General features: G+C 41.7%; 1 protein-coding gene across 3 annotated transcripts in view; it reads right to left on the bottom strand.

Annotated features, from left to right (window-relative positions):
* APLF (aprataxin and PNKP like factor) overlaps positions 1–24,593 on the bottom strand; it is a 103,769-nt gene that overhangs the window by 28,307 nt on the left and 50,869 nt on the right. For 2 of the 3 annotated variants that reach the window (XR_008444484.1, XM_054023855.1), the window contains exons 6-9: positions 22,585–22,772; positions 15,673–16,076; positions 5,713–5,835; positions 5,233–5,260 (exon numbers count right to left, since the gene is read on the bottom strand). Coding sequence is in view for 2 of the 3 variants with exons in the window: in XM_054023855.1 (XP_053879830.1) it covers positions 5,233–5,260; positions 5,713–5,835; positions 15,673–16,076; positions 22,585–22,772 (743 nt within the window). In the remaining variant the exon portion in view is untranslated. The remainder of the gene's footprint in view (positions 1–5,232; positions 5,261–5,712; positions 5,836–15,672; positions 16,077–22,584; positions 22,773–24,593) is intronic. The other variant, XM_054023854.1, reaches the window with a different exon arrangement.

Here is a 24,593-nt window from a genome sequence, read left to right as displayed (position 1 = left end):
TTGAATTCAATGCCTGCATCTGTAACTTTCACTCCATGCATCTGAAGAAGTGAGGTTAGTCTTTAAGGTGCCACCGGACTCCTTGTTGTTTTTGTGGATACAGACTAAAACAGCTACCCCCCCGATACTTAATGCAGATGCTTCAGCCTGTGAGGGATTTGACCCTCCTCATATAAGCTATTTGGCACTGAGGTTGATGATGTCTTATTATTTGGGGAGCTGATAGCTAAATAAAAAGCATTTTCAGCACTGCTTTTCACACGTTCACGTGGAGGCAGGAGTCTTTGTAGCTGTGAAAATAACCTTCAAAATGTGAACTGAATACAAGCTGAAGTGAGGTCTGCCTGATTCTGCGGACAGCTTTAAACAAATTCAGAAATGTCACATGCCCAATTCAACTCCAGGTATTATTAATGAAGACTAAGAGGATGGATAACAATGTTGACATTTTAAAGTATTGAACTACGAGTTATTTGAGGAGGAAGAGCAAGCTAATGTGCTCCATTGCTGGATATGGTAGCAGATATTGGGGCAGACAGTTAGTTACTATTAAAAGCTTTCTTACTCTTCCAAAATTTAAAGTCACCTAACAGCTTTGCTCAAAAGGAGGAAGGAAAAATGAGTTCCATCCACTCCCCAGAGCCTCAACTGTCTCTCCGTCACCAAAAAACAGCAACAAAAGATCACCACATCTTTCTGAATGTCAAAAGCCCCAACAATCCCCTAACAGCTTCAGGGGAGATATCTGCAGGGGAGGGCAGCGCACGGAGCCCTCTTCCTCCTCTTTCTCCCAGAGGCCGCAGGGACGTGGTGCCGGAGCTGCGTGGGGCCAGGGCAGACAAGGAGCCTGCCTTAGCCCCACTGCCACGCTGGAGCTGCTGCAGGTAAATGCCCCAACCCCCTGCCCTGAGCCCCCGCCGCACCCCTCCTGCACCCCACCCCCCTGCCCTAAGCACCCTCGTACACCCCACACCCCTCCTGTGCCCCAACCCCTTGCCCTGAGCCCCTTCCTGCACACACACACACACACCCACACCCCAACCCCTTCCCCAGCCCTACATTCATGGCCCTGCATGCAATTTCCCCACCCAGATGTGGCCCTTGGGCCAAAAAGTTTGCCCGCCCCTGACTTAGAGGGTACAGGAATTTGGAAGGGAGCAAACTGATGACATTTCATTCAGTCAGGAAAATCTATCTGGACTTAAGGCAGACTGAAACTTAAAAATATTCCAACCCAACCCAAGTCAATTTTTACAGTGACTGCCACACCAAATCTGACTTGAGTTCAGATTGTTATAATCTGATGGGAAATATATGGATTCTAGGTTTCTTTAACTGTACATTACTGCTAAGAAATTAAAAGTGAACCAAAATCCCAAATAGCTAACATTCAATCATAATTTCACAATATTTTTAGTGTGCACAGAAGAGATGGCAAAAAGCACCACACTCCTAGAAGTGTGTTTACACCACAGACAAGAAAGTCCATTCAGCAGAGCTAAATTAGTTTGTACTCCATAAAAAATGCAGATAAAACACTAAAATAACTGAAGTTTACCAAGGGTTAAAGTACAAAAACAGGAAACAAATATTGTATGCATCTAACATATTACAAACAAGAGAAAGGTGAAAAAAATAATTGGAAACCCTTTTTAAAGCTGTTATATCCAGTCATAAATAACTGAAAAGATTTTTGTTTTTTGACATTATTAGCACACATTAGCGACTTATTTTGCTCATTAACAGGTCAATATATATTAAACTACTTGTAAAAATACATTTATTAAATTATATCCCAGTAGTCTGAAAAAAAAAAGAAATTCAGCTAACAGCTGAATTAATTACTAATCATTTTAGGCATGAACTTGAAAAATCGCTTTTGTCTAAACCAATTTAAAGTGAAAATAAATTACTATAAAACACATTTGATCATTCTAATATATTATACTCATATGGTAAAGTACTAAAAAGGTCTGTATATAACCATAAACACACAAATTAGTTTTCAGATTCTTCTAAAAAGAAGCTTGAACAGATTGCTACATCTTCCCATCAATTGTTTTACTCTAGTTTAGGCAACAGTATAATGTGTACAATTAAAACTACAACTTTATGGTTTAACAGAAACTGAGAGAAAGCACTAGCAGTATGAGAAAGTAATACACCTCTACCCCGATATAACACAACCCGATATAACATGAATTCAGATATAACGCGGTAAAGCATTGCTCTGAGGGGGTGGGGCTGTGCACTCCGGTGGATCAAAGCAAGTTTGATATAACGCAGTTTCACCTATAATGCAGTAAGATTTTTTTGGCTCCCGGGAACGTCGTTATATCGGGGTAGAGGTGTATATCCCAAAGGCCTATGATTCTAGCACCCCCTATTAACCTAGGAATTAACACCCCTCTAGCACTACAACAGACAAACACAGGACTGCTGGTAAAATACCTTTATTTCCGTCCCCAGTCGCAAGAGGGTTACAAACAATTTAAATTTGTTACATGGCAGGCTGATACTAGCTACTATGACAAGCAGGATCACCACAATACTACCAGTTAATATTACTCAGCAGCACTTTTGCCATTGATTTGTGTTAGATTGGTCAAATGTTTTAGATCAGTGGTTCTGAAACTATTTACTATTGCGGGCCACATATGCAGCTCTCTATGTGGGCCTCATCCACACAATATATACACTACCTGTACATCTACAAAAAAAAACGTTTCGTATTTGTTACATGACAGCAATACAATTCAGATCGATACAGCACCTTTCATTTCAAAGGGAAATGTCACCTGAAATGAAAGAAGAAATGTAACCTAGACCAGTGCTTCTCAAAGCCGGTCCACCGCTTATACAGGGAAAGCCCCTGGCGGTCCGGGCCGGTTCGTTTACCTGCCGTGTCCGCAGGTTCGGCCGATCGTGGCTCCCACTGGTCGCGGTTCACCGCTCCAGGCCAATGGGGGCTGCGGGAAGGGCGGCCAACAAGTCCCTCAGCCCGTGCCGCTTCCTGCAGTCCCCATTGGCCTGGAGCGGTGAACTGCGGCCAGAGGGAGCTGCGATCGGCCGAACCTGCGGACGCGGCAGGTAAACGAACCAGCTTGGACCGCCAGGAGCTTTCCCTGTATAAGCGGTGGACCGGCTTTGAGAAGCACTGGTCTAGGTTACATTTCTTCTTTCATTTCAGGTGACATTTCCCTTTGACTGGGGGATTGATATTCTAATTAGCTCTGGTTTCAAACCCAACAGGAGAACACAATCTGAGCTAGAGCTCAAAAGTTTAAGAAAAAACCTCTGCTGAATATAGTGATAAAATACTGAAGCATCAGGCTGCTTCAAAAATCCTGTCCTAGTCAGAGCAAAGCATTCAAAACATCAGCCAGGTCTTTTTTATTCTAAATATCAATTTACAGACAGATAATGGTTCTTAAAAAGTAGTTATTCCAGGGAAGGGCAAACTACGGCTCACGGGCTGGATCTGTCCTATCAGGGCTTTCAATCTGGCCCGCAGGATTGCCAGCCCCGTGGTGCAGTGGGGCTAAGGCAGGCTCCCTGCTTGCCCTGGCCCCTTGCCACTCCCAGAAGCAGCCGGCACCACGTCCCTGTGGCCCCTGGGGATGGAGGGGGCAGAGGGCTCCATGAGCTGCCCTCGCCTGCAGGCACCGCCCCCTGCAGCTCCCATTAGCCAGGAATGGGGAACCATGGCCAATGGGAGCTTCAGGGGTGGTATCCACAGGCAAGGGCAATGCGCAGCAGAGCCGCCTGCCCCACCCCACCCCCAGGAGCCACTGCCGGACATGCTGGCCGCTTCTGGGAGTGGCGCGGTGCACTAATGGGGAGCCTGCTTTAGCCCTGCTGCGCGCTGCTGCCACCCCGGAGCCCCTCAAAGTAAGCAGTGCTGGGGCTGGAGCCTGCATCCCCGAACCTCTCCTGCACCCCGCATCCCAACCCCCTGCCTTGAGCCTCCTGCCGCACCCCTTCTGCACCCAACCTCCCTCCCCTGAGCCCCCAAACCCCCTGCCCTGAGCCTCCTGCTGCACCCCTTCTGCACCTAACCCCCCTGCCCTGAGCCCCCAACCTCCTGCTGCACCCCTTCTGCACCCAAACCCCCTGCCCTGAGTCCCCTGCTGCACACCTCCTGCACTCCAACCCCTTGTCCTGAGCCCCTTCCTGCACACTGCACCCCCTCCCACACCCCGCTCTCCCTCCCGCACCCCAACCCCCATCCCAGCCCTACATTCATGGCCCTGCATACAATTTTCCCACCCAGATGTGGCCCTCAGGCCAAAAAGTTTGCCCACTCTTGAGTTAGCCCTTTCCCCCCAGATCTTTCCAAGTTGCATCCTTCAATCAGGTTATCACTTTATAAGCAAACAAAAACAAAACACAGATTAAGGAATGATTGTTTCGCAGCACAACATATTGTCTCTACATTATTCTTCAACATTAGGTATTCATTCTGCTCTTGACAAAGGTGCACTGGGAAGTTATATCACAGGGGTATACCATAGATTTTTCATCCAAAACATTTCTGATCTGAAAAGCAACTCTAAAAATTACATTGATGTACAAACCAAAACACCATCCAACACTCTCTCAAAGCTGTGTTGGTTCTGTCATTTTTCAAATGAGAACTGCATTTTAAGAACATCTGTAGAGTCACCAGTTTCCAGCCAAACTATGGGGAATTTTTTTTAGACTTGTGTGTGTACAGAGGTCAGTAATGTTAAAGGAAGTTATTCATGCCCCATCAATATGTCCCAACAGAAATTCTGACAATTTTCAAGGCATGACTTTGCCCAGTAAATCTAGCAGCCATTAATTTCAGCTGGATCAATCTCTAAATGTGTATATTGAGGAGTGAAATGAAACGTGCTGATATCTTTCCAAACAATCAATTGTCCAAATTCTAAATATACATTAAAAGAAAATGCAGAACTTTCACATCATGAGGTGGACTTTATTACTTAACAAGATATACTTTAAAAGTGAACTAAATTTTGTGCATGTTATTCTAAGAAATCAAAGTGTTGAATATTAAAATATTTATATTTGTTGTGACTGATTAGATGTAAGATGTGTGTATAAGAAGTCAGGACACTAAAAATGCTAGCCAAAAAAGAATGTGTACTTTTTTCTTTAGACTTGAAGAAGAGTTCTGTAAACTTGAAAGCTTGTCTCTCTCTCACCAACAGAACTCGAGCTAATAAAATATGTTACCTCACCCACCTTTTCTAATATCCTGGGACCAACATGGCTGCAACAACATGGCATACAAAAAAAAAAAAAAGCACTTGTCAGATAAGCTGTAGTGAATGAGTAAATCATTCTCTCTTTCAAATAAAAGATATAAAAGGTAGATAGCTCTTCAACCTCCCTAACTTTGGAAACTTATTCACTGACATTCCCATTGTGCATGTAATGTTTATCTTTTTTGACATGCCTGTTAGATCAGGTCACTATCAGAGGTACCTTTGCAACAAATAATATTAGTGATGAAAATACAATATGATTGTTCAAGGCAAGCTTCAGATGGCAATAAAACATAACCCTGTCCAAAAAAAAATGCCACAACAGTAAGCTATGCCCAAGATTTAATTTCAAGAATTACTCATTGCTGTATCATCACTTTGCTTGCATAGCTCCCAGTCAAAATATGTCTTGCTTTACAAATATAGACAGACAACTGTATTGGATTATGTTTCTTACCTATAACAAGTAGTTCCATATGGACATTCAGGCCTGTCATCGTCATCTTGACTTACAACCTCCACATCATGATAATCGCAGTCACCAGGGTGACTGAACTGCTGAAAATGAAGTGGATTCTTCCTGTGATGTTAAGGAACATATGTAAGTAAAAGTAAACAATATGACCTTCACCACTCATGTGCACACAGGCATGGGGAATGCTGTGCAGCTAATACAAGCAAGTTTATATTCAACAATGCATAGTTATTCATTTGTTTGTGGCTATGTATGTAGTGGCAAGCTTCAATTCTGTAATGTTAGTCATTTAAGACATATTTTCACAGCAAATCATATAAAAGTTTTCAGTTTCTTTGTCTTAGCTCACGGGACTTGATTGTGCTCCGATAAAAGTTAAATAGGAGTTTTCCCCATTGACTTCAAATTGAAATAGTATATAGTAACTAATGGCCTGATACAAACTTCACGTGCTTTTTTCAGTACTTCTGTACAAGATGGAACATGCGGAAAAAAGTCTTTCTATAGCAGGTAAAACCCTATTACAAAATACCTGCAATACTTTGACCAAAGTCATGATAACCCAGTTGTAGAGACAAGTCCTTACTTAGGAATAGCTGGGTTTTATTTTCCTGACACCCAACCCTTCAGATCAGTTCCTACAACTTTAAACTACCCTACTACAGTACAGAATCTCCCCTTAGTGATCATCTTGCAAAGCGAGTTTCTATTAACTATTTCCATACAATATACACATTAATGATTGCTGTTTTTCTTGCCCTACTTAAATAGTTAAACTGCAGCCTCTTTTGTATTTGCAACTTTTATCTTTTAAAACCCATAAATAAATACAAACACCTATAGGCATATTCACACGATTCTTTGTCTTTCTGTCTCTCGCTGACAGGAGTACAAAATGCCAAAATGCATCTTCCTCAGTCTACTTGAACAGACCACGAAAATAGTCTCTTTTCTCTGACAAAAAAAGAAGTGCCCGAATCTCAAACTCCAAGATATAATTATTGGACCATGACATGTAAGGTGCGATCATTACATCCATAAATTACAATCCCATTCCAGACACTAGTTCAGACAGTAGGATTGCTATACATGAAGCCAGAAACCAAGTGGGACAACTCCATGATTGTCATAGTGGCCATGAACTCCTAAGAAGAATTTCTATACGACCACTAAAGCCACTGAGTACTATCAGCCTCAGCACATCAGTGCCACCACAGTGAGAAGTCTGGGGATTTCAGCTATAGCTTCTGCAAAGTGCTCTATACAATCATATTAAGCTCATCTTACTCCAATCCTGGGACTCATGCATTAGCAGAAACTCAAAATTTTGAAGCAGGTAAGCTCCTGCTACATCTGAGACCAGATACTAAAACTATTAACAGCATATTACTTTTATGTAGTACAAGGATTTCAAAGCACTATACAAATATACCAATTTATAGATGTGTTAACTGGTGATAAGGTAAGTGATTTGTCAAAAGTCACATAGCAAGTTATTGTCAACTATACCACTGGAATCCAGACTGATCAACCTACTAGGCAACACTGCCACACTTGAAGTTGTGTGCACTAACTGAAGAAAGACACTCTAAGGTTGCTTTTAACATTTTATCTTTTTAAACTATCACCGAACCCTTTAGAGATCATCATCACTTCCTTCCGTCAGATTAAGAGCAACAAAATTAATGATATCTTGGGGAATTAACTGACCTTTTTTGTTTAAGAATAGTCATCAAGATGAAACCAAACCTTTCTAGAGTCAGTTGGTTCAATTAGTTTTCTAGAGGTAATGCTAATATATTACCTAGATAAGCAAGGAGAACAGACCACCAAGATTAACTAACACAGCTTCCATAACGCTCCAAAAGAAAATAACGCTCTTGAATTTATTTTTATGTTAATTTCCACTCCAAGATTCAGACAGCAGTAGGTTTCTATCTAATGCCTCAAGTCCAACAGCAAACATTTCTAGAAGTTACAGTATTTTATATGTCAGTTTTCTTTTTAGGGATACTTTATACAAAACATGAAGATTACTGAATAATGTGCCTTTCACCAGAGGAGGTCTTTCTAATAATTTTTTGTTCAATCAAGCATATAGATTTCTTAGGGACACTGACTGAATTAGTTAACTGTCAAATTGCATACTGTGTGTGAAGTAGCTTAAATGGTCATCGGGGCAAATAAAAAATTATACTCTACCCTGTCCTGTCTGATGAAGTCCTAGCTGTTCTGCTTTCATTTCATGCTCTGCTCAATGTTACCCAGCATGCATAGTAAAAGCATCAAATTATATGCCATAGATAAGCCAATGTTTCCCTTCTTGACAGCAGAAGAACAACCTACTCATTATTCCCATTGCTTTACTTACAGTTAGCTGTCTACTTTTCTAAGGCACAAAAAAATTCAGACAAAAGTAAAGGAACACCCATCCATTACACTAGGGAATGACCCGTAGGCGACACTGTCGAAATGGCTGAATTATATAATAAACTCTTGGACAGTAGGGAACTCTAATGTTCAGTTGACCAGAACAACATGTTTTTTCTTGTGTAAGTACCGTAAGTTCAATACATTACTTACAAGAGTATTTTATATGCCTATAAAGATTCACAAGCTATGCGGCTTTGTAAAATAAAAGCTTTAAATTATACTTGATATATCTGAGTTACTTAATACCTGCAGCTTCACAGTAATTTATAGAAAATTTTAGTTATTATATACCCAACTTGCTGCTAAATAAAACATTTGAACAAAAAATAACAGTTACTTCCTGCTGTGACAACAAGCTATTTACTACCGTTTTTTAAGATTCCTGACTAGCTAAAGGATCTTTAATCAAACCAGTTACAAAGTCAGTCTAGTTGATTCGAATCAATAGATTGGATTTTAATTCTCATTTATTTCCTAGAAGGCTTTTCATGGGTATACAAGCAACAAACTCATTTGGAACATCAATTTTTTTTTTAAAGACGACTTTGCTGCTACAGTATCACCACCACTGGAGTCCCATTAACAAAAATGCAGTCACAAGCCATAGCTATTATAGTATTGATTGTAAACCTGAAGAGTTTTAATCTAAAGTTCTGACATGCTAGGATGTGTCTATAGTAACATCCTCCATCATTAAGTTTACTGGAAGAGAGAATTCAGAGAGGCTTATCAAATGCTGGGCTAAGTTTAATATTAACGAAAACTAAAGATATTCCATTTTCAGAAGGGAATAAAATGTAAAACATTTAGAAAAAGATGTATATGTGAAGCCAAGAGTTCCTATGGGTCCTGTCCTGCCAGATCAGACAATAGGTTCTATATCTGTCCCTTCTATGAAGAGCAGACATGAAACACCAGGGCTTTGGTGAGTTCGCTGTCCCTCTATAAAGGGTGCAACGGCTTCCAGACTCCCACTGAGTAAATTAACAGATGAGACTACTTGAGATAAAGGTTGGTATTGTGGTTAAAGCACTGGCTTGGGACTCTGGAGATCAGAGTTCAGTTCTTGGCTGTACCACACACTACCTTTAAAACCCTGGACAAATCTTTCTGGGCCTCGTTCCCCATCTGGAAAATGGGGATATACAGTCCTTCCACCACCTTTTGTCTATTTACACTGTAAGTACCATGAAACAGGGACAGTTTCGTACTATGTATATACAGCACCTTGTACAGAGGGAGCCTGATCTTGGTTGCCACCTCTAGGCATTAATGCAGTGCAAACAACCAACCTTCTACTGACAGGGAGAACTATTTGGGCTGGAACAAAAACACATGAAAAACAAACCAGCATGTAAGAATTTAGCCTTTACTATTGTCATGAGCGAGCCTAGACAATGGGGTTGGTTTACAACTGGTTGGTTGGTTAACAACTGAATTGAACATTGACCCAATTTATTTCATTCTCAAGCAAAACTGTGGTTGTTGTGATTTGGGATAATGGAAACGGTCAAGTAGCAAATAGTGACACCATCTTATCCTTGGAGCAAAGGTGATGCGGTATCACTGAATTTGAATCTCCAGACATTCTCTCAAAGCCTGGTGATAGGATCATGGTATGAGAGCTGATCACCAGGCTTTCTCCTCTAGCTGAAGTGCCTCCAGCTCTGTATGGGAAGAAGCTGCCTGTTTGTGATTTATAAAAAGGAATGCCTGAAGGTACAGGGAGAATAAGTATGTTGCAGAGATCAATTTTTCTTTAGTTCTTATTGTCAGCTACAATTTTAAAAGACTTGACTGAGGGGGTTCCTCGGATAGACACACACAATAGGGAAGAATCATTATGTTTGCAAAAAGTTCACCTGTGGCCCAGGATCTCTCTTAGAAGGATCTGCTGGTTACTGTAAACTTAGTACATATGGAGTAGAAGGTTGAATGCTATTTTAATTGGCTTTGTGTTAATATTCCAAGGTCACATCCAACAAACAGGCCCTTCTGGCAGGAGTTTGCCAGATTAAAAGTGAAGCTCTCAAGGCCATTCAACTATTGCTGAAGTGGAGAACAGTGAATGAAGAGAAACAATTAGGGAATCTTTCTGAAGGGTTTAGTCCTAACCAGACAGAAGGCTAGGGCTCTCTTGACATTAAGGGTGTGCAACAGTACCTCTCGTTTATCTAGGTGAGGTTTAGGGAGGAAGACTAGCAGGTGAATGGGTTGGTTAATATGGAACTTAGAGATTTTAGATAAAAATGTGGGGCATGATCACAACGTGACCTTGTCCCTTAAAAATACTGTGAAAGGGGGGGCTTGCCGACACGATGGCTGTCAGGAATGCAGTTTTCATTGATAAATGTAGGAGTGAACAGGTAGCCATCGGTTCAAATGGTGGTCTTGTAAGGCATTTAAGAACCAGACTGAGGTCCCAAACCAGAGCAGGATGCTTGACTGGTGGAAAGAGATTTCTGAACCCCCTGAGGGACTTAACTGTTGTTGGGTGGGCAAAAACGGAATAACCCTCTATTTGAGAATGAAAAGTAATGATGGCTGCCAGATGGACTCTAATGGAGCTCAGCAATAGCCCCAAACTTTTTAGTGTTAGGATATAGTCCAGTATAGCTGGCAGCAATGAGGTCGTCAATGGAATATGTTTGAGGTCACACCCACAGACAAATCTTGTCCATTTTTAAAACTATGTGTAGCGAGTAGACTGTTTTCTGCTAGGTAATAGTACTTTTTTACCTCCTCTGATCAGGTTGTCTCTAATCCCGAGAGCCATCGACCAACCATGTTTTGAGACGAAGCACTCAAGGAGATTGGGGCAAAGGATCTTCCCAGTAGAGGAGATGAGGAGCAGCCTGGAGAGTGATTGGTGAGCAAATGGTCAGTTGTAACAAGTAAAGAAACTATGTTTGTCTGGGACAGGTCAGGACTATCAGGATGACTCTGGCTCTATTCTTTTTTATTTTGGAGTAGAACTTTGGCTATTTGAGGAGTCGGTGGGAATGCATACAGTAGATCCGACAACCAATGAAGGTGAAAGGCATATCCTCGGGATCGGTGACCCAGACTGCCTCTGGAGCAGGGCACAGCTCTTGTTTATCAAATATAGAATATGTGGTGGGTATCCAATGGCCATTATTTTTGTTACCAGAATGAACCTGGAACATATCCCCTTTCCTCTGTGCTGCATGGGAACTGTTTTGTAGCACCCAAGTGTAGGAGAAAGTCTATTTCTTGACCAAGCAAGTTCTTGTGAGAGGGGTCCCTGAAGAGGGATGGAAAAGAGGTGTTGCTCGATGGAAGAGTAAAAATGTGGCTGATGTATCCTGTGGAGATGACCTCCAAAACCCACTTATCTGTAGTGATAGACTCCAAGCCTGTCTGAAGTGGTAAAGGCAGGCGCCAAAGAGAGGAAGGCAGGTGAATTGGTACAGCTGGTAAGGATGAGGATGGTAATTCAGACCCTGGACCAGTCAATCAAAATTACTGTTTGGAGATGAAAGGGTGAGAGGTCAAAGCTGAGAGGTGGATGGTTTCCTTCTCTGGAATTTCTCTCTTTTCTGATGTGGTTCATACCACCTCTGGGAGTTTGGGAACTGGGCAGTATGGGATCTCTCAGCTGTCGGGGACTTGCTAAACAGTCTTTTGTAGGCAGGTGTGGAAATCTCAAGAGAATGCAAAGTAGCCCTGGAATTCTTTTACATGCACAGAGAATCATCTGTGCTATCTGCAGAAAGTTTAGACCCATCAAAAGGGAGGTCTTCCACTGTATTAAGGACCTCTTTTGGAAATCTGGAGAGCTGGAGCCAGGAAGCCCTTCTCAGAACTGCCACTGTAGAAATCAAACAGGTGGCAGTATCAACAGCATCAAGAGAGTTGCTTGTGGTGATGTTCTGTCAAGCAGCTGGCCTTACCCAATAACTGCCAGGAATGGCTCTCCATGCGCCGCCAGTAGGTGGTCAACAAAAGAGTTCAGTTTGGTGTAATTTATATGATTATATTTCACCATTAATGCCTTGTAGTTCACGATTCTAAAATGTCAGGAGGCTGACAAATAAGATTTTCTACCAAGTAGGTCTAGACGCTTATGATCTTTGTCATGGGGCATGGATTTAGCATGATGCTGCCTTCCACATTTGTTAACTACATTAACCATCAAAGAATTAGAAAAGTGATGAGAAAATAAAAACTCAGTCCTTTGCTGGAATGTAGTATTTCTTATCCACTCTTTTGTGTGTAGGTGGAATTGAAGCTCAGATGTGTTGAACGATCTTTACAGGGTCCAGAAGGGCCTCATTGACAGTTAAGGCTATGCAGGCAGATGAAGCTTTATGAAGGATGTCAAGCAGCTTATGAGGAGTTTCTTTAACTTCCTCGAGAGGTATCTGCAGGGAGAGTCAGCAATTCTCCTGACCAGATCCTGAAACTGCTTAAAATCATCTACCAAGGATGGAGGAGGAGGCAAAACTGCTTCATCCAGTGATCTTGGCTGGAAGAGAGATCTCTTCATGGGCTCTAACTTACAGCTTCTCAGAGGTTTCTGCTTGAGGATCAGGACTCCTAGAGAGGGCAGGCAATGAAGGCTGCCTCTCTCTCCGATTGGTGGTGCTTGAAGTCCTAGAGAACTGCTGGCAATAGGCCACCCAAGGATCCCTGTATAGCCAAGCAGGTGGTATAGGAGGGGGCACCCATGCGTGTTCAAACGAGCGAGATGGCGGCTGCAACCTTGGGCCACGAGTGGTCATAGGCTCAGAGACTTCTGGAAAGGGGCCTCTATAAGGGTGAGGAAGAGAGCCCTGGACCAATATTTGGGAAACTGGGGCAAGCTCTTCATCAGAATCTTCCTTAAACTAGCTATAGAATGATGGAGCACCCAGAGAAATGAGGTGAAACTATCGGTATTAGGTGAATTTCCGGTGATCTTGGTACTGAAAATATGCTGGAGCCGAAAAGCAGAGATTCGAGCATCTCAGATACAGCCAGGTCCCGGGGAAAACAAAAATTCCTGCTGTACCGAGTCTGTGGTCTGCACTGAGGTAATAGTGGCCAAGGGAACTGAAAGTACAGTGAGTCTCGGTCGCTCCAATGGAAGTGCAGTAAGAGCCCGAGCAGGCTTCTTCAGTACCGAGGCAGCAGAGGAAGAGCTCTTCTTGCCACCTCGGTCTGCTGACAGTACTGATGATCTTTCCCAGTCTGCTAACAGTACTGATGATCTTTCCAAGCCTGAGGTTTTGCTGGTTTTTGGTCTAGCAGTGCCCTCGATACCTGAGGAACCACCAGCCTCATGGGTACTGGAATGGAGAGCAGATGGTGTCTTCAGCTACTTCAGTACGAATGACAATGGGTTTTTTGAGGTAGATTCCTGACCTGGAGAACTCTGAACATGTTCTTTGGAAGATTTATGAGAGGAGCCTTGGGTCTTCCTCTTAGATGCCCTCGAAGAGTGTGGTTCAGAGATAGCGGAGGCAGCAGACTTGCTCGGAGACCAATGTACCCGAAGGGATGGGGAGAGAGGACCCTTGGCCTGGGTCAAAAGCCGGGCACAGAGAGCTCTCCATCATGTGGAGAGGAAGTTTGATCTCCCTGTTATTTCTGGCTCTAGATTTTAATGCCAGGCAGAACAACGTGCAATTCCCCAAGACAACAGATGCACCAGGAGTGCCTGTTGGTTACCAGAACTGCTTCTTGGCATGACAGATCAACGTTTGAATCTGGGAGTACTGGGCATATGATAACCTCCCAGTGAACAAGAACTATCTACTATGTAATATCTATATAATATATATGAAAATAAATACAGTAACTCCTCACTTAAAGTCATCTCAGTTAATGTTGTTTCGTTGTTACGTTGCTGACCAATCAGAGAACATGCTCATTTAAAGTTGCTCTATGCTCCCTTATAACGTTGTTTGGCAGCCGCCTGCTTTATCCACTGCTTGCAGGAAGAGCAGCCCATTGCAGCTAGCTGGTGGGGGCTTGGAACCAGGGTGGACCGGCAGCCCCCCTATCAGCTCCCCATTCCCCTAAGTTCCCTGTGTGGCAGCCGCCCAGCAGTCTATCAATTGCCAGCAGTTCAGCTGTCTCTCCCCCACTGCCATGTGCTGCTCTTGCCCTCTGCCTTGGAACTGCTCTCCGGAGCTTCCTGCTTGCTGTGCAGGGGAGGGAAGAGAGGAGCTAATGTCCTGGTGGTCCCCTCCCCCCTGCTGCTGCACCACGCTTACCCCCATCTTCCAAAGAGCAGGGGGGACACACGACAGGGCTCAGGACGGAGGGAGCTTCCTGGCAGCAGCTGCCATCTCAGCTTGCTGATCTACTTAACAAGGCAGTGTACTTAGAGTGGGGTCAGTGTACTTAAAGGGGCAATGCGCACACACACAGGTTGTGTCTCTATCTGCCATGCTGTCTCCACTCCCTCCATTCATGCTGCCTTGTAGAGTGTGAGGCTACATTAACAACGAGTTAACCCTGGAGGGCTCAGCCAATTGCTGGTTCATCATTTAGCAATAAGGCATTCCCTGGGAAATATCACACCCTCTGACTCCACCACCTCAACCAAGCTTCACAATCATCATTGCTGGGTACCAGTATTAAACTGTTTATTTAAAACTTATACAGTATGTGTATATATATAATATAGACTTTTGTCTGGTGAAAAAAAATTCCCTGGAACCTAACCCCCCCATTTACATTAATTCTTAAGGGGAAACTCGATTCGCTTAACATCATCTTACTTAAAGTCGTATTTTTCAGGAACATAACTACAACGTTAAAAACTAGGAAGCCAAAGCTACTACTACTTACTAACCAATTACACTGATACTACGAATTGGAATAAAAACTGGGACACAGTTGAGGTAACCTCAATGGGAACAACTGCCAGAGATCCATCTCCGGCTGAGGCAGTTGGAAAGCAACTGAGGGCAGTTCACCTGCGCAGGGCTATATAACAATGGCGCGTGCACTAAGCTGACTACCACACATGCGCAGGCCGAATAGACAGGGCTATGAGAAATCTCTGGCAGGGTGCATAAGTGCGCCTAGAGTGGAGTACCCAGAGGGACATTACTTGAAGAAGAATTAACTGTTGGGAGAAGATAGAACATGCAATTGCTTCAATAAATGCACTTACATAAAATCACATTTTCTAATCAAATCTTTGTCTGTTAATAAAATACACACACGCTGGCCATTCTCTCCAATTCAATTTCTTTTCTCTACTGTACTTGTAACTGCCTGGTGCAAGCTGTTCTATTGCTTATTGAACTGTGGTTTCTAATTTGCTGAACTATTTCACCCCCTGCTGAGGTTATATTGATTGGTCAGTAACATTTCCAGACTATCCCTTTTTATGTTTCTAAAAAGATTGCTACTCTATCTGATCTTTTCTAATCCTTTGCTTACAATATTTTGAAAAAGGAGACTAATGATTCTACCATTATCTCCCATTTGGGGTAAGTAGTGACTTGCTAGCAGTAATTTGAATCTAGCTTATTTACAATTCCACTTTACCTGTAGCAACTTGACCCATACATGCAGGGTGCCCTGTTCTGCTTGGTTTCTTTAGAACTCTGTAGAGCATTTGTGCTTCTGGCTGAGTTAAAATCTTCAGCTTCAGGATCCTGATTTAAATCAAGCTCTTGAGTCTCAGCTAGGGGAACATGAGAGTGGGATGGCTTGTCCTGGTGCATCTGTTGGCTTGCAGAATGGATAACCTCATCGTTGTTTTCCCTTTTATTCATTTTATTTGTGTCAGTGGAGAGCTGGCTTTTTGCATCTAGCCTGTGTTCAGACCTCTTGCTGTGGAGCTGATAATCACTTTTCTCCACAGAACTTTCAATCTTTTGTGACACAGTCTTGTTATCATTCTCTTCCACTTTCCTCATAGCCCTGGCAAGAGGTATTCCCGATGCATCCTGTGAAATAGAAAATAAAAGATCACAACAATCTTTAGAGTGCCTTACTGTGCAAATTATGGATCACTCATAGAGTAATGCACTTCTGAATGTAAGTGGGTTTCAGATTCTGTCATCATAAGCATTCAGGACATATGTTCCTACAGAGGAGATGATACAATCAAATACGATTTAAAAAAAAAATCTTTTCTGTGTTTATAATAAAATTTAAATCAGAAGCTTGAGTTCAGGACTCTACTTTTATCAAGAAACAGATTAGATTTTGTCAAAAGCTATTGTGGTCAGAGCTGGAAGCTTTGGCTAACAAATTCTTCCTTTTAATTTTGTGAGGTCTCTCTCAGATATAAATACACACATACGTATACACATAGTATAGCTTCTATCTCAATAACTTGTGTAAGATGCTTTCTATAAGGCATGTGCTCCCTTATTTACTATCTGAGACCAGAGCTGGGCAAAATTTTTGGGCTGAAACTTCCTTCAGTCCAAAATGCAGATTCAGGTCAAATCAAAACAATCTGCAAATTCATGTGGATTTTGGCAATTTGTTTCAGGTGGGAAAAAATTAGAAATGCTGAAACTATTTTTTTCAACATTTCCAAAATTAAACTTTTGTATTTCTTGGGCTAGATTCAGGAGGGGATTTAGGCACCAGTCACAAAACCAATAGCCCTGTGATTAGAGCCCTCACATAGAATGCAGAAAACCCAGGTCTGAATCCCTGTTCTGGGGAAGGGACTTTAACCCAAATCGCCCCCCTCCCATGTTCACTGGATGAGAGAGACACAAACACAGAGAGAGACAGACACTAAAGCCTGGTAGTTAGGGCACTAACCTAAAAGGGGGACACCTGCATTCAGTTCCTGCTTTAGAGTATGGATTCAAATCTGGGTCTCCCACATCCCAGGAGAGTGCTCTAGCAATTTGACTGTTAAGTATAAATGGGGGAGACAGGCACTTCCTCAGTTTTGTGAACGACACCTAAATCCCCTTCTCATTCTAGCTCATTTCCAAAATTTCCTTTGCATTAATTAGAAACGGTTAAAAATGCCTGAAGCAAACAAAAGGTTTCAAATAAAAGGTTTCACTCAACACAAAACTATTTTTTTCAGACTTTTCGATTTAAGAAAAATTCAAGAAAATTTCAGTTTTGGGTTCACCCAATATGAAGTTTTCCACAATTTTTTGGAACTGCCAGCGAACGAAAAATCAGTTATTCATGCAGCTCTAATCTAGAAACACAAATGCTACAGACTGCATATACAGATTACATAATGCTTTAATATACTACAAAACTGTAATGAGATCTACACTTTCCAGTGTTAACTGTAGAAAGGCTTCCCTCCAATACATTTATTTCAGTTCATATTAATATGAATTTTGAGAAGTTTGTGGTATTTCTCTGATTTAGTGGGTTGGCCTCTTTTTTTGTGTGCGTGCACTTTCTTTTAAAATTCTGGAACTAACCAAATGAATGTCAAAAATAAAGAATAATATGAGTAGTGGGATAAAATTTATTCAATATCAAGTAAGTCTTCCTGACAATTAGATATACTGTATAGTAGGGGTGTGCAGTAGTTTTTGCAGGGAGACCACCCCACAAATTTTAGTAAGTCGTCATGGGCTGCACATTTCTACTATATTAATGACATATTTTAATTCTACCCCTCCACTGCAGTGCCACCTAATAAAATAATTCACGCAAAAATTGAGGGTGCAGGAGAAGGTGCGGGTTCTGGGAGGGAGTTTGGGTGCAGGAGGGTTCTGACCTGGAGCAGGGGGTTAGGGTGCGAGAGTGGGTGCGAGGTGCAGGCTCTGGCCAGGAGGCGTTTTCCACAGGCAGCTCCCAGCCGGCGTCGCAGTAGGGCTCAACAGGTTGCCTGCATGCCGTGGCCCCATACCGCTCCCGGATGCAGCTGGCTGCTGGCACGTCTCTGTGCGCCCCTTGGAGGGGGAGGGGGGCAGTGGGTCTCTATGTGCTGCCCGGGCCCGCAAGCACTGCCCCTACGGCTCCCATTGGCTGGTTTCCAGCCAATGGGGGCTGTGAGGACGGTGCTGGGGGAGGGGGCAGCACGCGGATCTGCCTCCCCTTCCCCTACCAGGGGCACGCAGAGACATGCCAGCAGCAGCCGGCTGCTTACAGGAGCAGCGTGGGGCCACAGCAGGCAGGCAGCCTGCCTGAGTGCCCTGCTGCGCTGCAGGACTTTTAGCAGCCCAGAGATTGTGAGGACAAAAATGTTAGTCATGGCGGGCTGGACAGAAATGTTAGACGGGCCGTATTTTGCCCACCCCTGCTGTATAGTCTCACTAGAGGAGCAGTTAAAACAGGGGTAATTAATTATTTTTTGTCAAAGTCCAAATTTCTTGGTCAAGGTATAGTCAGGGTCCAGACTCCAGAGAAAATACAAAACCAACAATGATAATAATAAGTAAATAAAAAGATTTTGCTGTCTGTTCAGAAGCAGTCTGAATTTGGCCCACGGTCCACCTATTGACCACCCTCATTGTCTGAGACTTAAAACTAGACTGCACAAAACACAAAAAGTGCACTAGGTAATAATCCTGCATTTGCAGGGAGATTGACTGAATGGCCCAACTAACCTCCCCCTCTATTTTGTATGATTTCTTCCCCCACAGCAACCCTTCATCCATTCCTTTGTCTATATTATGTCTAATTAAGCTACAAACACTTACTTCCAAGCACAGTATTCTCACCGAAGAAAAGAGCAATTAAGTAAAGTTATGGACAACAGTTTTTTACTTGTAATGGTCATGGCAATCGGGTCAAATGTGCGCTATCTGTTGGCTGGCTGCAGCTTAGAGTGAATCAGAAGTACGCCTATATTTCAACTCTATACGAGATTTTTTTCCCTTAGCTAAGTATGGTAATAGAGGAATAATGCTCTGAGACTGAAGCACCAGGGTTTTATGGCTCATCTAGTAATTAGTGTTTCCTTGTTTGAAGCAATGAATTAACTGCAGAATGGCATTCAACCAGCTAATTTTTTTCTGCAAAGTCTGAAGAAAACTGGTCATGCTGTGTCTGAGTTAAAGATAATTAAAAGACACTTTGAATATTGAACCACTTAGTACAGCTTCATATGAGCTGCAACCAGAGTTCCATTATCAACCCTATAACTCACTCACTATATAATTTGTCATGAGGAAAGTGTACTTTTTAGGGTACACTACTCAGTAGGGAAGCTTACCATGTTAAGCACTATGCTCTGCAGTAAACATTTATAGGAGCAGGCCCTTACATTATAAGCTCCTTGGGGTCTTTGTCTCATGCCTGTGAAGCCCCATGCATGCTTTAAGTAGGGTTGTCAACCCTCCAGGATTGTCCGGGAGTCTCCAGGAATTAAAGATTAATCTTTAATTGAAGATTATGTCATATGATGAAACCTCCACGAATTCGTCCAACCAAAGCTGGCAGCCCTAGCTTTAAGGTGTTGTAAAATGTAATATTTTAAGTTAATATTGATAGGGTTACATGAATATTTTAAATTAATATTGAAAGGCCTTTTTAAATTGTTACATAAATACAGAGCTCAAGGTATACACATAATTTCCAAACTTACTGTAGCAGAGTGAAATTTCACTTCCAAGGATTGGTTCTGTCTGGATAATAGGCTTCATTCTCCAACTAGTAGGTGCATGGTTAATTTTTCAAGTCCTGGGAGGGTATAAGCCTGTCTTCTCTGCCTAATGCAGGGGTTGTACTTTGACAGTACATTCTCCACCATTTATTCTCTATTTAAAGAGAAGGGACTTTCTGTTCTAATTCTCCAACAGCACTAGGAACTAACTTTTCCACTAGGCCTGGTGGTCCTTATAAGGAATGCTCCATGCGATCTTTCTCCTCACCAGAGGGTGTTGTTAACACTTCTAAGTCCACATTTAAAATACTAAGACTGGCAAACTGAATATTTTTACGTCAAGAGACAAGAAACAATCCATAAGGTTTAAGCTCTTCATGATGTGCTCATTCCAAGGTAAACACATTAAAGGTAAAATAATGTGGGCAGTCTTCGCAGTGTAAACTGTTCACAGTGTAGTTTAATGGCTGAAAATGCATAATTAAAAAAAAATCTTTGACAGGCCCACGATGATAAAATCACATGTTAATTTTGATGTTAGAAAGATCTTTAAACCATTAAAATAAAATAAAGAGACTGGTAGAAGACTTTCTTTTTAAGATTTTTTTTTAAATAGAAGTTCAAAGGCAAACATTTTTCAGGGAAAGCCTCATTATCTCATCACAAAATGTGGCTTTTTCGTAATTAGTTGCCAGTAATTATGTTTACAATACTAGCAGGAAGAAAATAAAATAATGGTGACAACGTATTGCAGAAGTTGCAATGTGAATTCTTGTTTCCTCTGTGTAGCAAAACAAAACTAATGCACATACTGTATGTCACGCTCTGTGTTTATGAAAACTCAAACAGCCACTATTTTGACAATAAAATGATGACTTCCGCTGCCAGAAAACAAAAGTTCTTTCACCAGCGTTTGTTAACTCATTATCATTTTACTTCTCAGCTTGTCATCCAAGTAGTATTTAAAAAAAAAAAAAAAAAAAAAAAAGCTTACACACGAGCTAGTTTTTGTCTAGAACACGGATACAGATAAGGTAGGAAAAGCTTATTGACCAACAGGTACCTGCTTTGGACTGAGATTAGAAAGTTCCCCATGCCCAAACAACAAGAAGCTACTAAAATGGCCTATTCACAAAAGGTCATGATTTAGTCTAATCTCAGAACACCTTTTTAGGAAATTCCATCCCACAAAAAAAGACATGAAATAAATGACACTATGACCACTCATTAAACATAAAAAGAACAGGAGTACTTGTGGCACCTTAGAGACTAACAAATTTATTAGAGCATAAGCTTTCGTGGGCTACAGCCCACTTCTTCGGATGCATATAGAGTGGAACATATATTGAGGAGATATATATATACACACACACACACACACACACACAGAGAGAGCATGAACAGGTAAGTAAATTTGTTAGTCTCTAAGGTGCCACAAGTACTCCTGTTCTTTTTGCGGATACAGACTAACACGGCTGCTACTCTGAAACCTGTCATTAAACATAGCCACTGAGGCTAAAACAGAGGTGTCCATTCCTCTCATCTCCCAGATCACCCTGTTCGGTTTTCTTCACTAGATTCCTGTTGAACACTAAGTTAAATTCAATATTTTTGTCTTAATTTTTAAAGCACTCCTATTAAATTTGCCCAGGTTACCTTGGGGGCCAGTCATTGATCATGACATCCCACAACAGATAAATTCCATTGAAACAATGGAACTGGCAACCCAAAGATTGAGATCCGTAGACAGGAGACAGCTTTCTTGGCAACTAGTCAACAACTGTGGAACTCACTTCAGGAAGAGATCAGAATGACCACAAATCTGTGTGCCTTCCAAAGAAAACGTAAAGCCCAGTTTCCTGACCTAGCTTTCCCACACTACCGGCACCTCCACCAAAATCACTTATTAAAATCTAAAAACCAAGATACCCTACAACAAAAACTTAACACAATATAGAGGAAGGGAAAAAATACAGAGATCTTCTTGTGCTCACTAATATATTAAGTTACTCAGATTGCACAGCAATGGATTCAGCATGCGAAGCAATGGAGAAATTAGATAACGGAGACCACATCCTGCCTCCTCTATGAGCTAGAGAAAATTTATGGAATTTTTATGATAGTGGAGCGGAAGCCATAAAGAAGTCTTAGAACTACAGACTGAGGTAAATAACATTTCAGCAGGTGATCATACAACCCACAAAAACATACATGAGGACAAGAAAACTATCTTACAATAAATCACTGCTATTAAAAATAAATCCCCTTCCACTCTTCCCTGAACTAATCTTGTAAATGGTGCTACCGACCAAAAAAACAAAATAAAACAAACAAACAAAAAACCCACAAAAACCTGAGCAAATTCACAGAAGGTAAAAGTATCAGAAAAACTGTAACTATCAATAAGAGGAAAAATTACAGAAAATAAAGACATGGAGGTTTTTTCTTCTTTTCTAAAACTACACCATCAAGCCAAAATCTGTTAACTTCCAACATACGTTGGAAAACAGCCATTAGTAAATGTGATTAAAACATAAAATACTACAAAATTATCACCACTAATTTTTAAAAGCCTTCAGATTGTCCTATGGTATATTTTAGTTTTTGAACCCCAAAACACATACGGGTAGCACAGTTAGCACTAAGGGTGGTAGCTTATTGATAGAAGAACCTTAACAGTACTTTATATCCTAGGTTCCTTGTTTTACGTTAAACATAGTAATTCCTGTTTTTAGTTTGTACAACACTGGGAAGGCAAGTTTTATCTGGAATAAACATTTTATCATGAGATAAAAAGCTGAAGATAGTTATAATGCAAGAGATGAACCAATTTTAAAGCTCTAACATTGCTAACTGCACTTCAATAATATTTGAAATAATGGGGCTCAGCAACATACAAAAAACATTACCCGTGATGGGGGGACAGTCGCTTCCTCTTCAGTAGTTTTGCTCTTTTTTCCCTGATCCTGTTCCACCTCTTTGAAATCCCCTAAATGCTCTTCAGAAGCTAACCGTTTTCTCCCCTGCACATTTGCTCTTGACTTTGATGGTTCCATATCGCTTTTTCCTCTCCCTCTGCCTCTTGTTACTCCACCACCTTAAAGAAAAAGAAAAAGAGGACATTTATGGGATCCAACCTTGAATGCAACCTTCAAGACCTCAGGAAACATCCCAGAAGACTGGAGAAAGGCTAACGTAAAAAGGGGGGAAAAGGAGCTGGGAAACTATAGACCAGTCAGCCTGACTTCGATATCTGGGAAGCTACTAGACCAATGTATAAAACATTCAATTTGAAAATACCTGGATGATGAAGGGGTAATTACTAGCGGCCGCCATGGATTTACTAAGAACAAATCATACCAAACCAGCTTGATTTCCTTCTTTGATACAACAACTGTTTTGGTGGATAGGGGGAAATGCAGTGGACATAATATACCTGGACTTCAGCAAGGTTTTGACACAGTCCCACATGACATTCTGATAAGTCAGCTGGAGAAATGCAGGCTCAGCAGTACCACCATTAAGTGGATACATAATTGATTAAACAACCACGAACAAAGAGTAACTATTAATGGAACGAAGTCAGATTGGAGGGAGGTCGCAAGTGGGGTTCTACAGGGATCTGTTCAGGGTTTGGTGTTGTTTAACATCTTTATTAATTACCTGGATGTAGGAACAGAGAGCAAACTGATCTGATTTGCAGATGACACAAACCTGGGGCTTGCAAAAACTCTGAAGGATAGAGCTAAAATTCAAAGGTATCTTAATAAATTGGAGAACTGGGCTATAGAAAAAATGAAATTCAACAAAGACAAATGTAAGATGCTACACTTAGGGAAGAAAAACCAAATGCACAAATACAGATTGGGGGGAAACTGGCTTAGCAGCAGGACAGCTGAGAAGAATCTGGGAGCTGTGGTGGATCACAACCTCAACATAAGTCACCAATCCGACGCTGTTCAAAAAAAAAGGCAAATGAAATGTTTGGTTGCATTAACAGAAGTATAGCATGCAAGTCATAGGGGATGATAGTGCCACTCTGCGCTGGTTATGCCTCAGCTGGAGTACTGTGTCCAGTTTTGGTCACCAACATATAGAAAGGATGTAGAGAAACTGGAAAGGAGTGAGCGACAAAGATGATCAAAGTGATGGAATGCAAGCCATACGAACAAGGGCTGAAGGAACTGGGTATGTTTAGTTTGGAAAAGAGGAGAATAAGGGGGTGGGGGGAGATATGATAGCGGTCTTCAGATACTTGAAAGGCTGCCATAAAAAGGATGGAGAAAAGTTGTTCTCTCTTGCCACAGAGGGCAGGACAAGAGGCAACAGGTTCAAACTACAGCACAGCAGATTTAGATTAAATCTCAGGAAAACCTTCCTAACTGTAATAAGTAGGACAATGGAACAGACAGCCTTGGGTGGTCATGGAGGCTCCTTCACTAGAGGTTTTCAAAAGGAGGCTTGGTAGCCATCGGCCTTGGATGGTTTAGACACAACAAATCCTGCATCTTGGCAGTGGGGTAGACTAAATGGCCTTTATGGTCCCTTCTAAATCTACGGTTCTCTGATTCTAAGACGACAAATTGTCCAAATTAAGAATCAACAGTTTTCCTAAGATAAGAGGTGTTGAGCTGAGTTATGTTGGCCAAGTCAGGTAGTTACATACTGACTATCTATACTTCCACTGCAGTTTCAATTGATTACAGTAGTCTTTACTTGCTGTCCTCTCTGTTAAATTTGAATATACAAAATTAACCGCTATGAATAGATGATTTGAGAAGGGGGCTTCATAAGAATGATTAAGGGAGAGAGATTCAGTGCATGGCAGAGGACATACTGGACTCTCTTATTTGGCTGATATTGTAGCTTATTAACTATGTAATGTTAGTCAGGTAAATGGCTTGTACAATATGTCTTT

This window comes from Malaclemys terrapin, chromosome 3, assembly GCF_027887155.1.
Source record: "Malaclemys terrapin pileata isolate rMalTer1 chromosome 3, rMalTer1.hap1, whole genome shotgun sequence".
Classification (NCBI taxonomy): Eukaryota; Metazoa; Chordata; order Testudines; family Emydidae; genus Malaclemys; species Malaclemys terrapin.
Note: the sequence above shows the minus strand (reverse complement) of the source record. Positions and strands in the feature narration are given on the sequence as shown.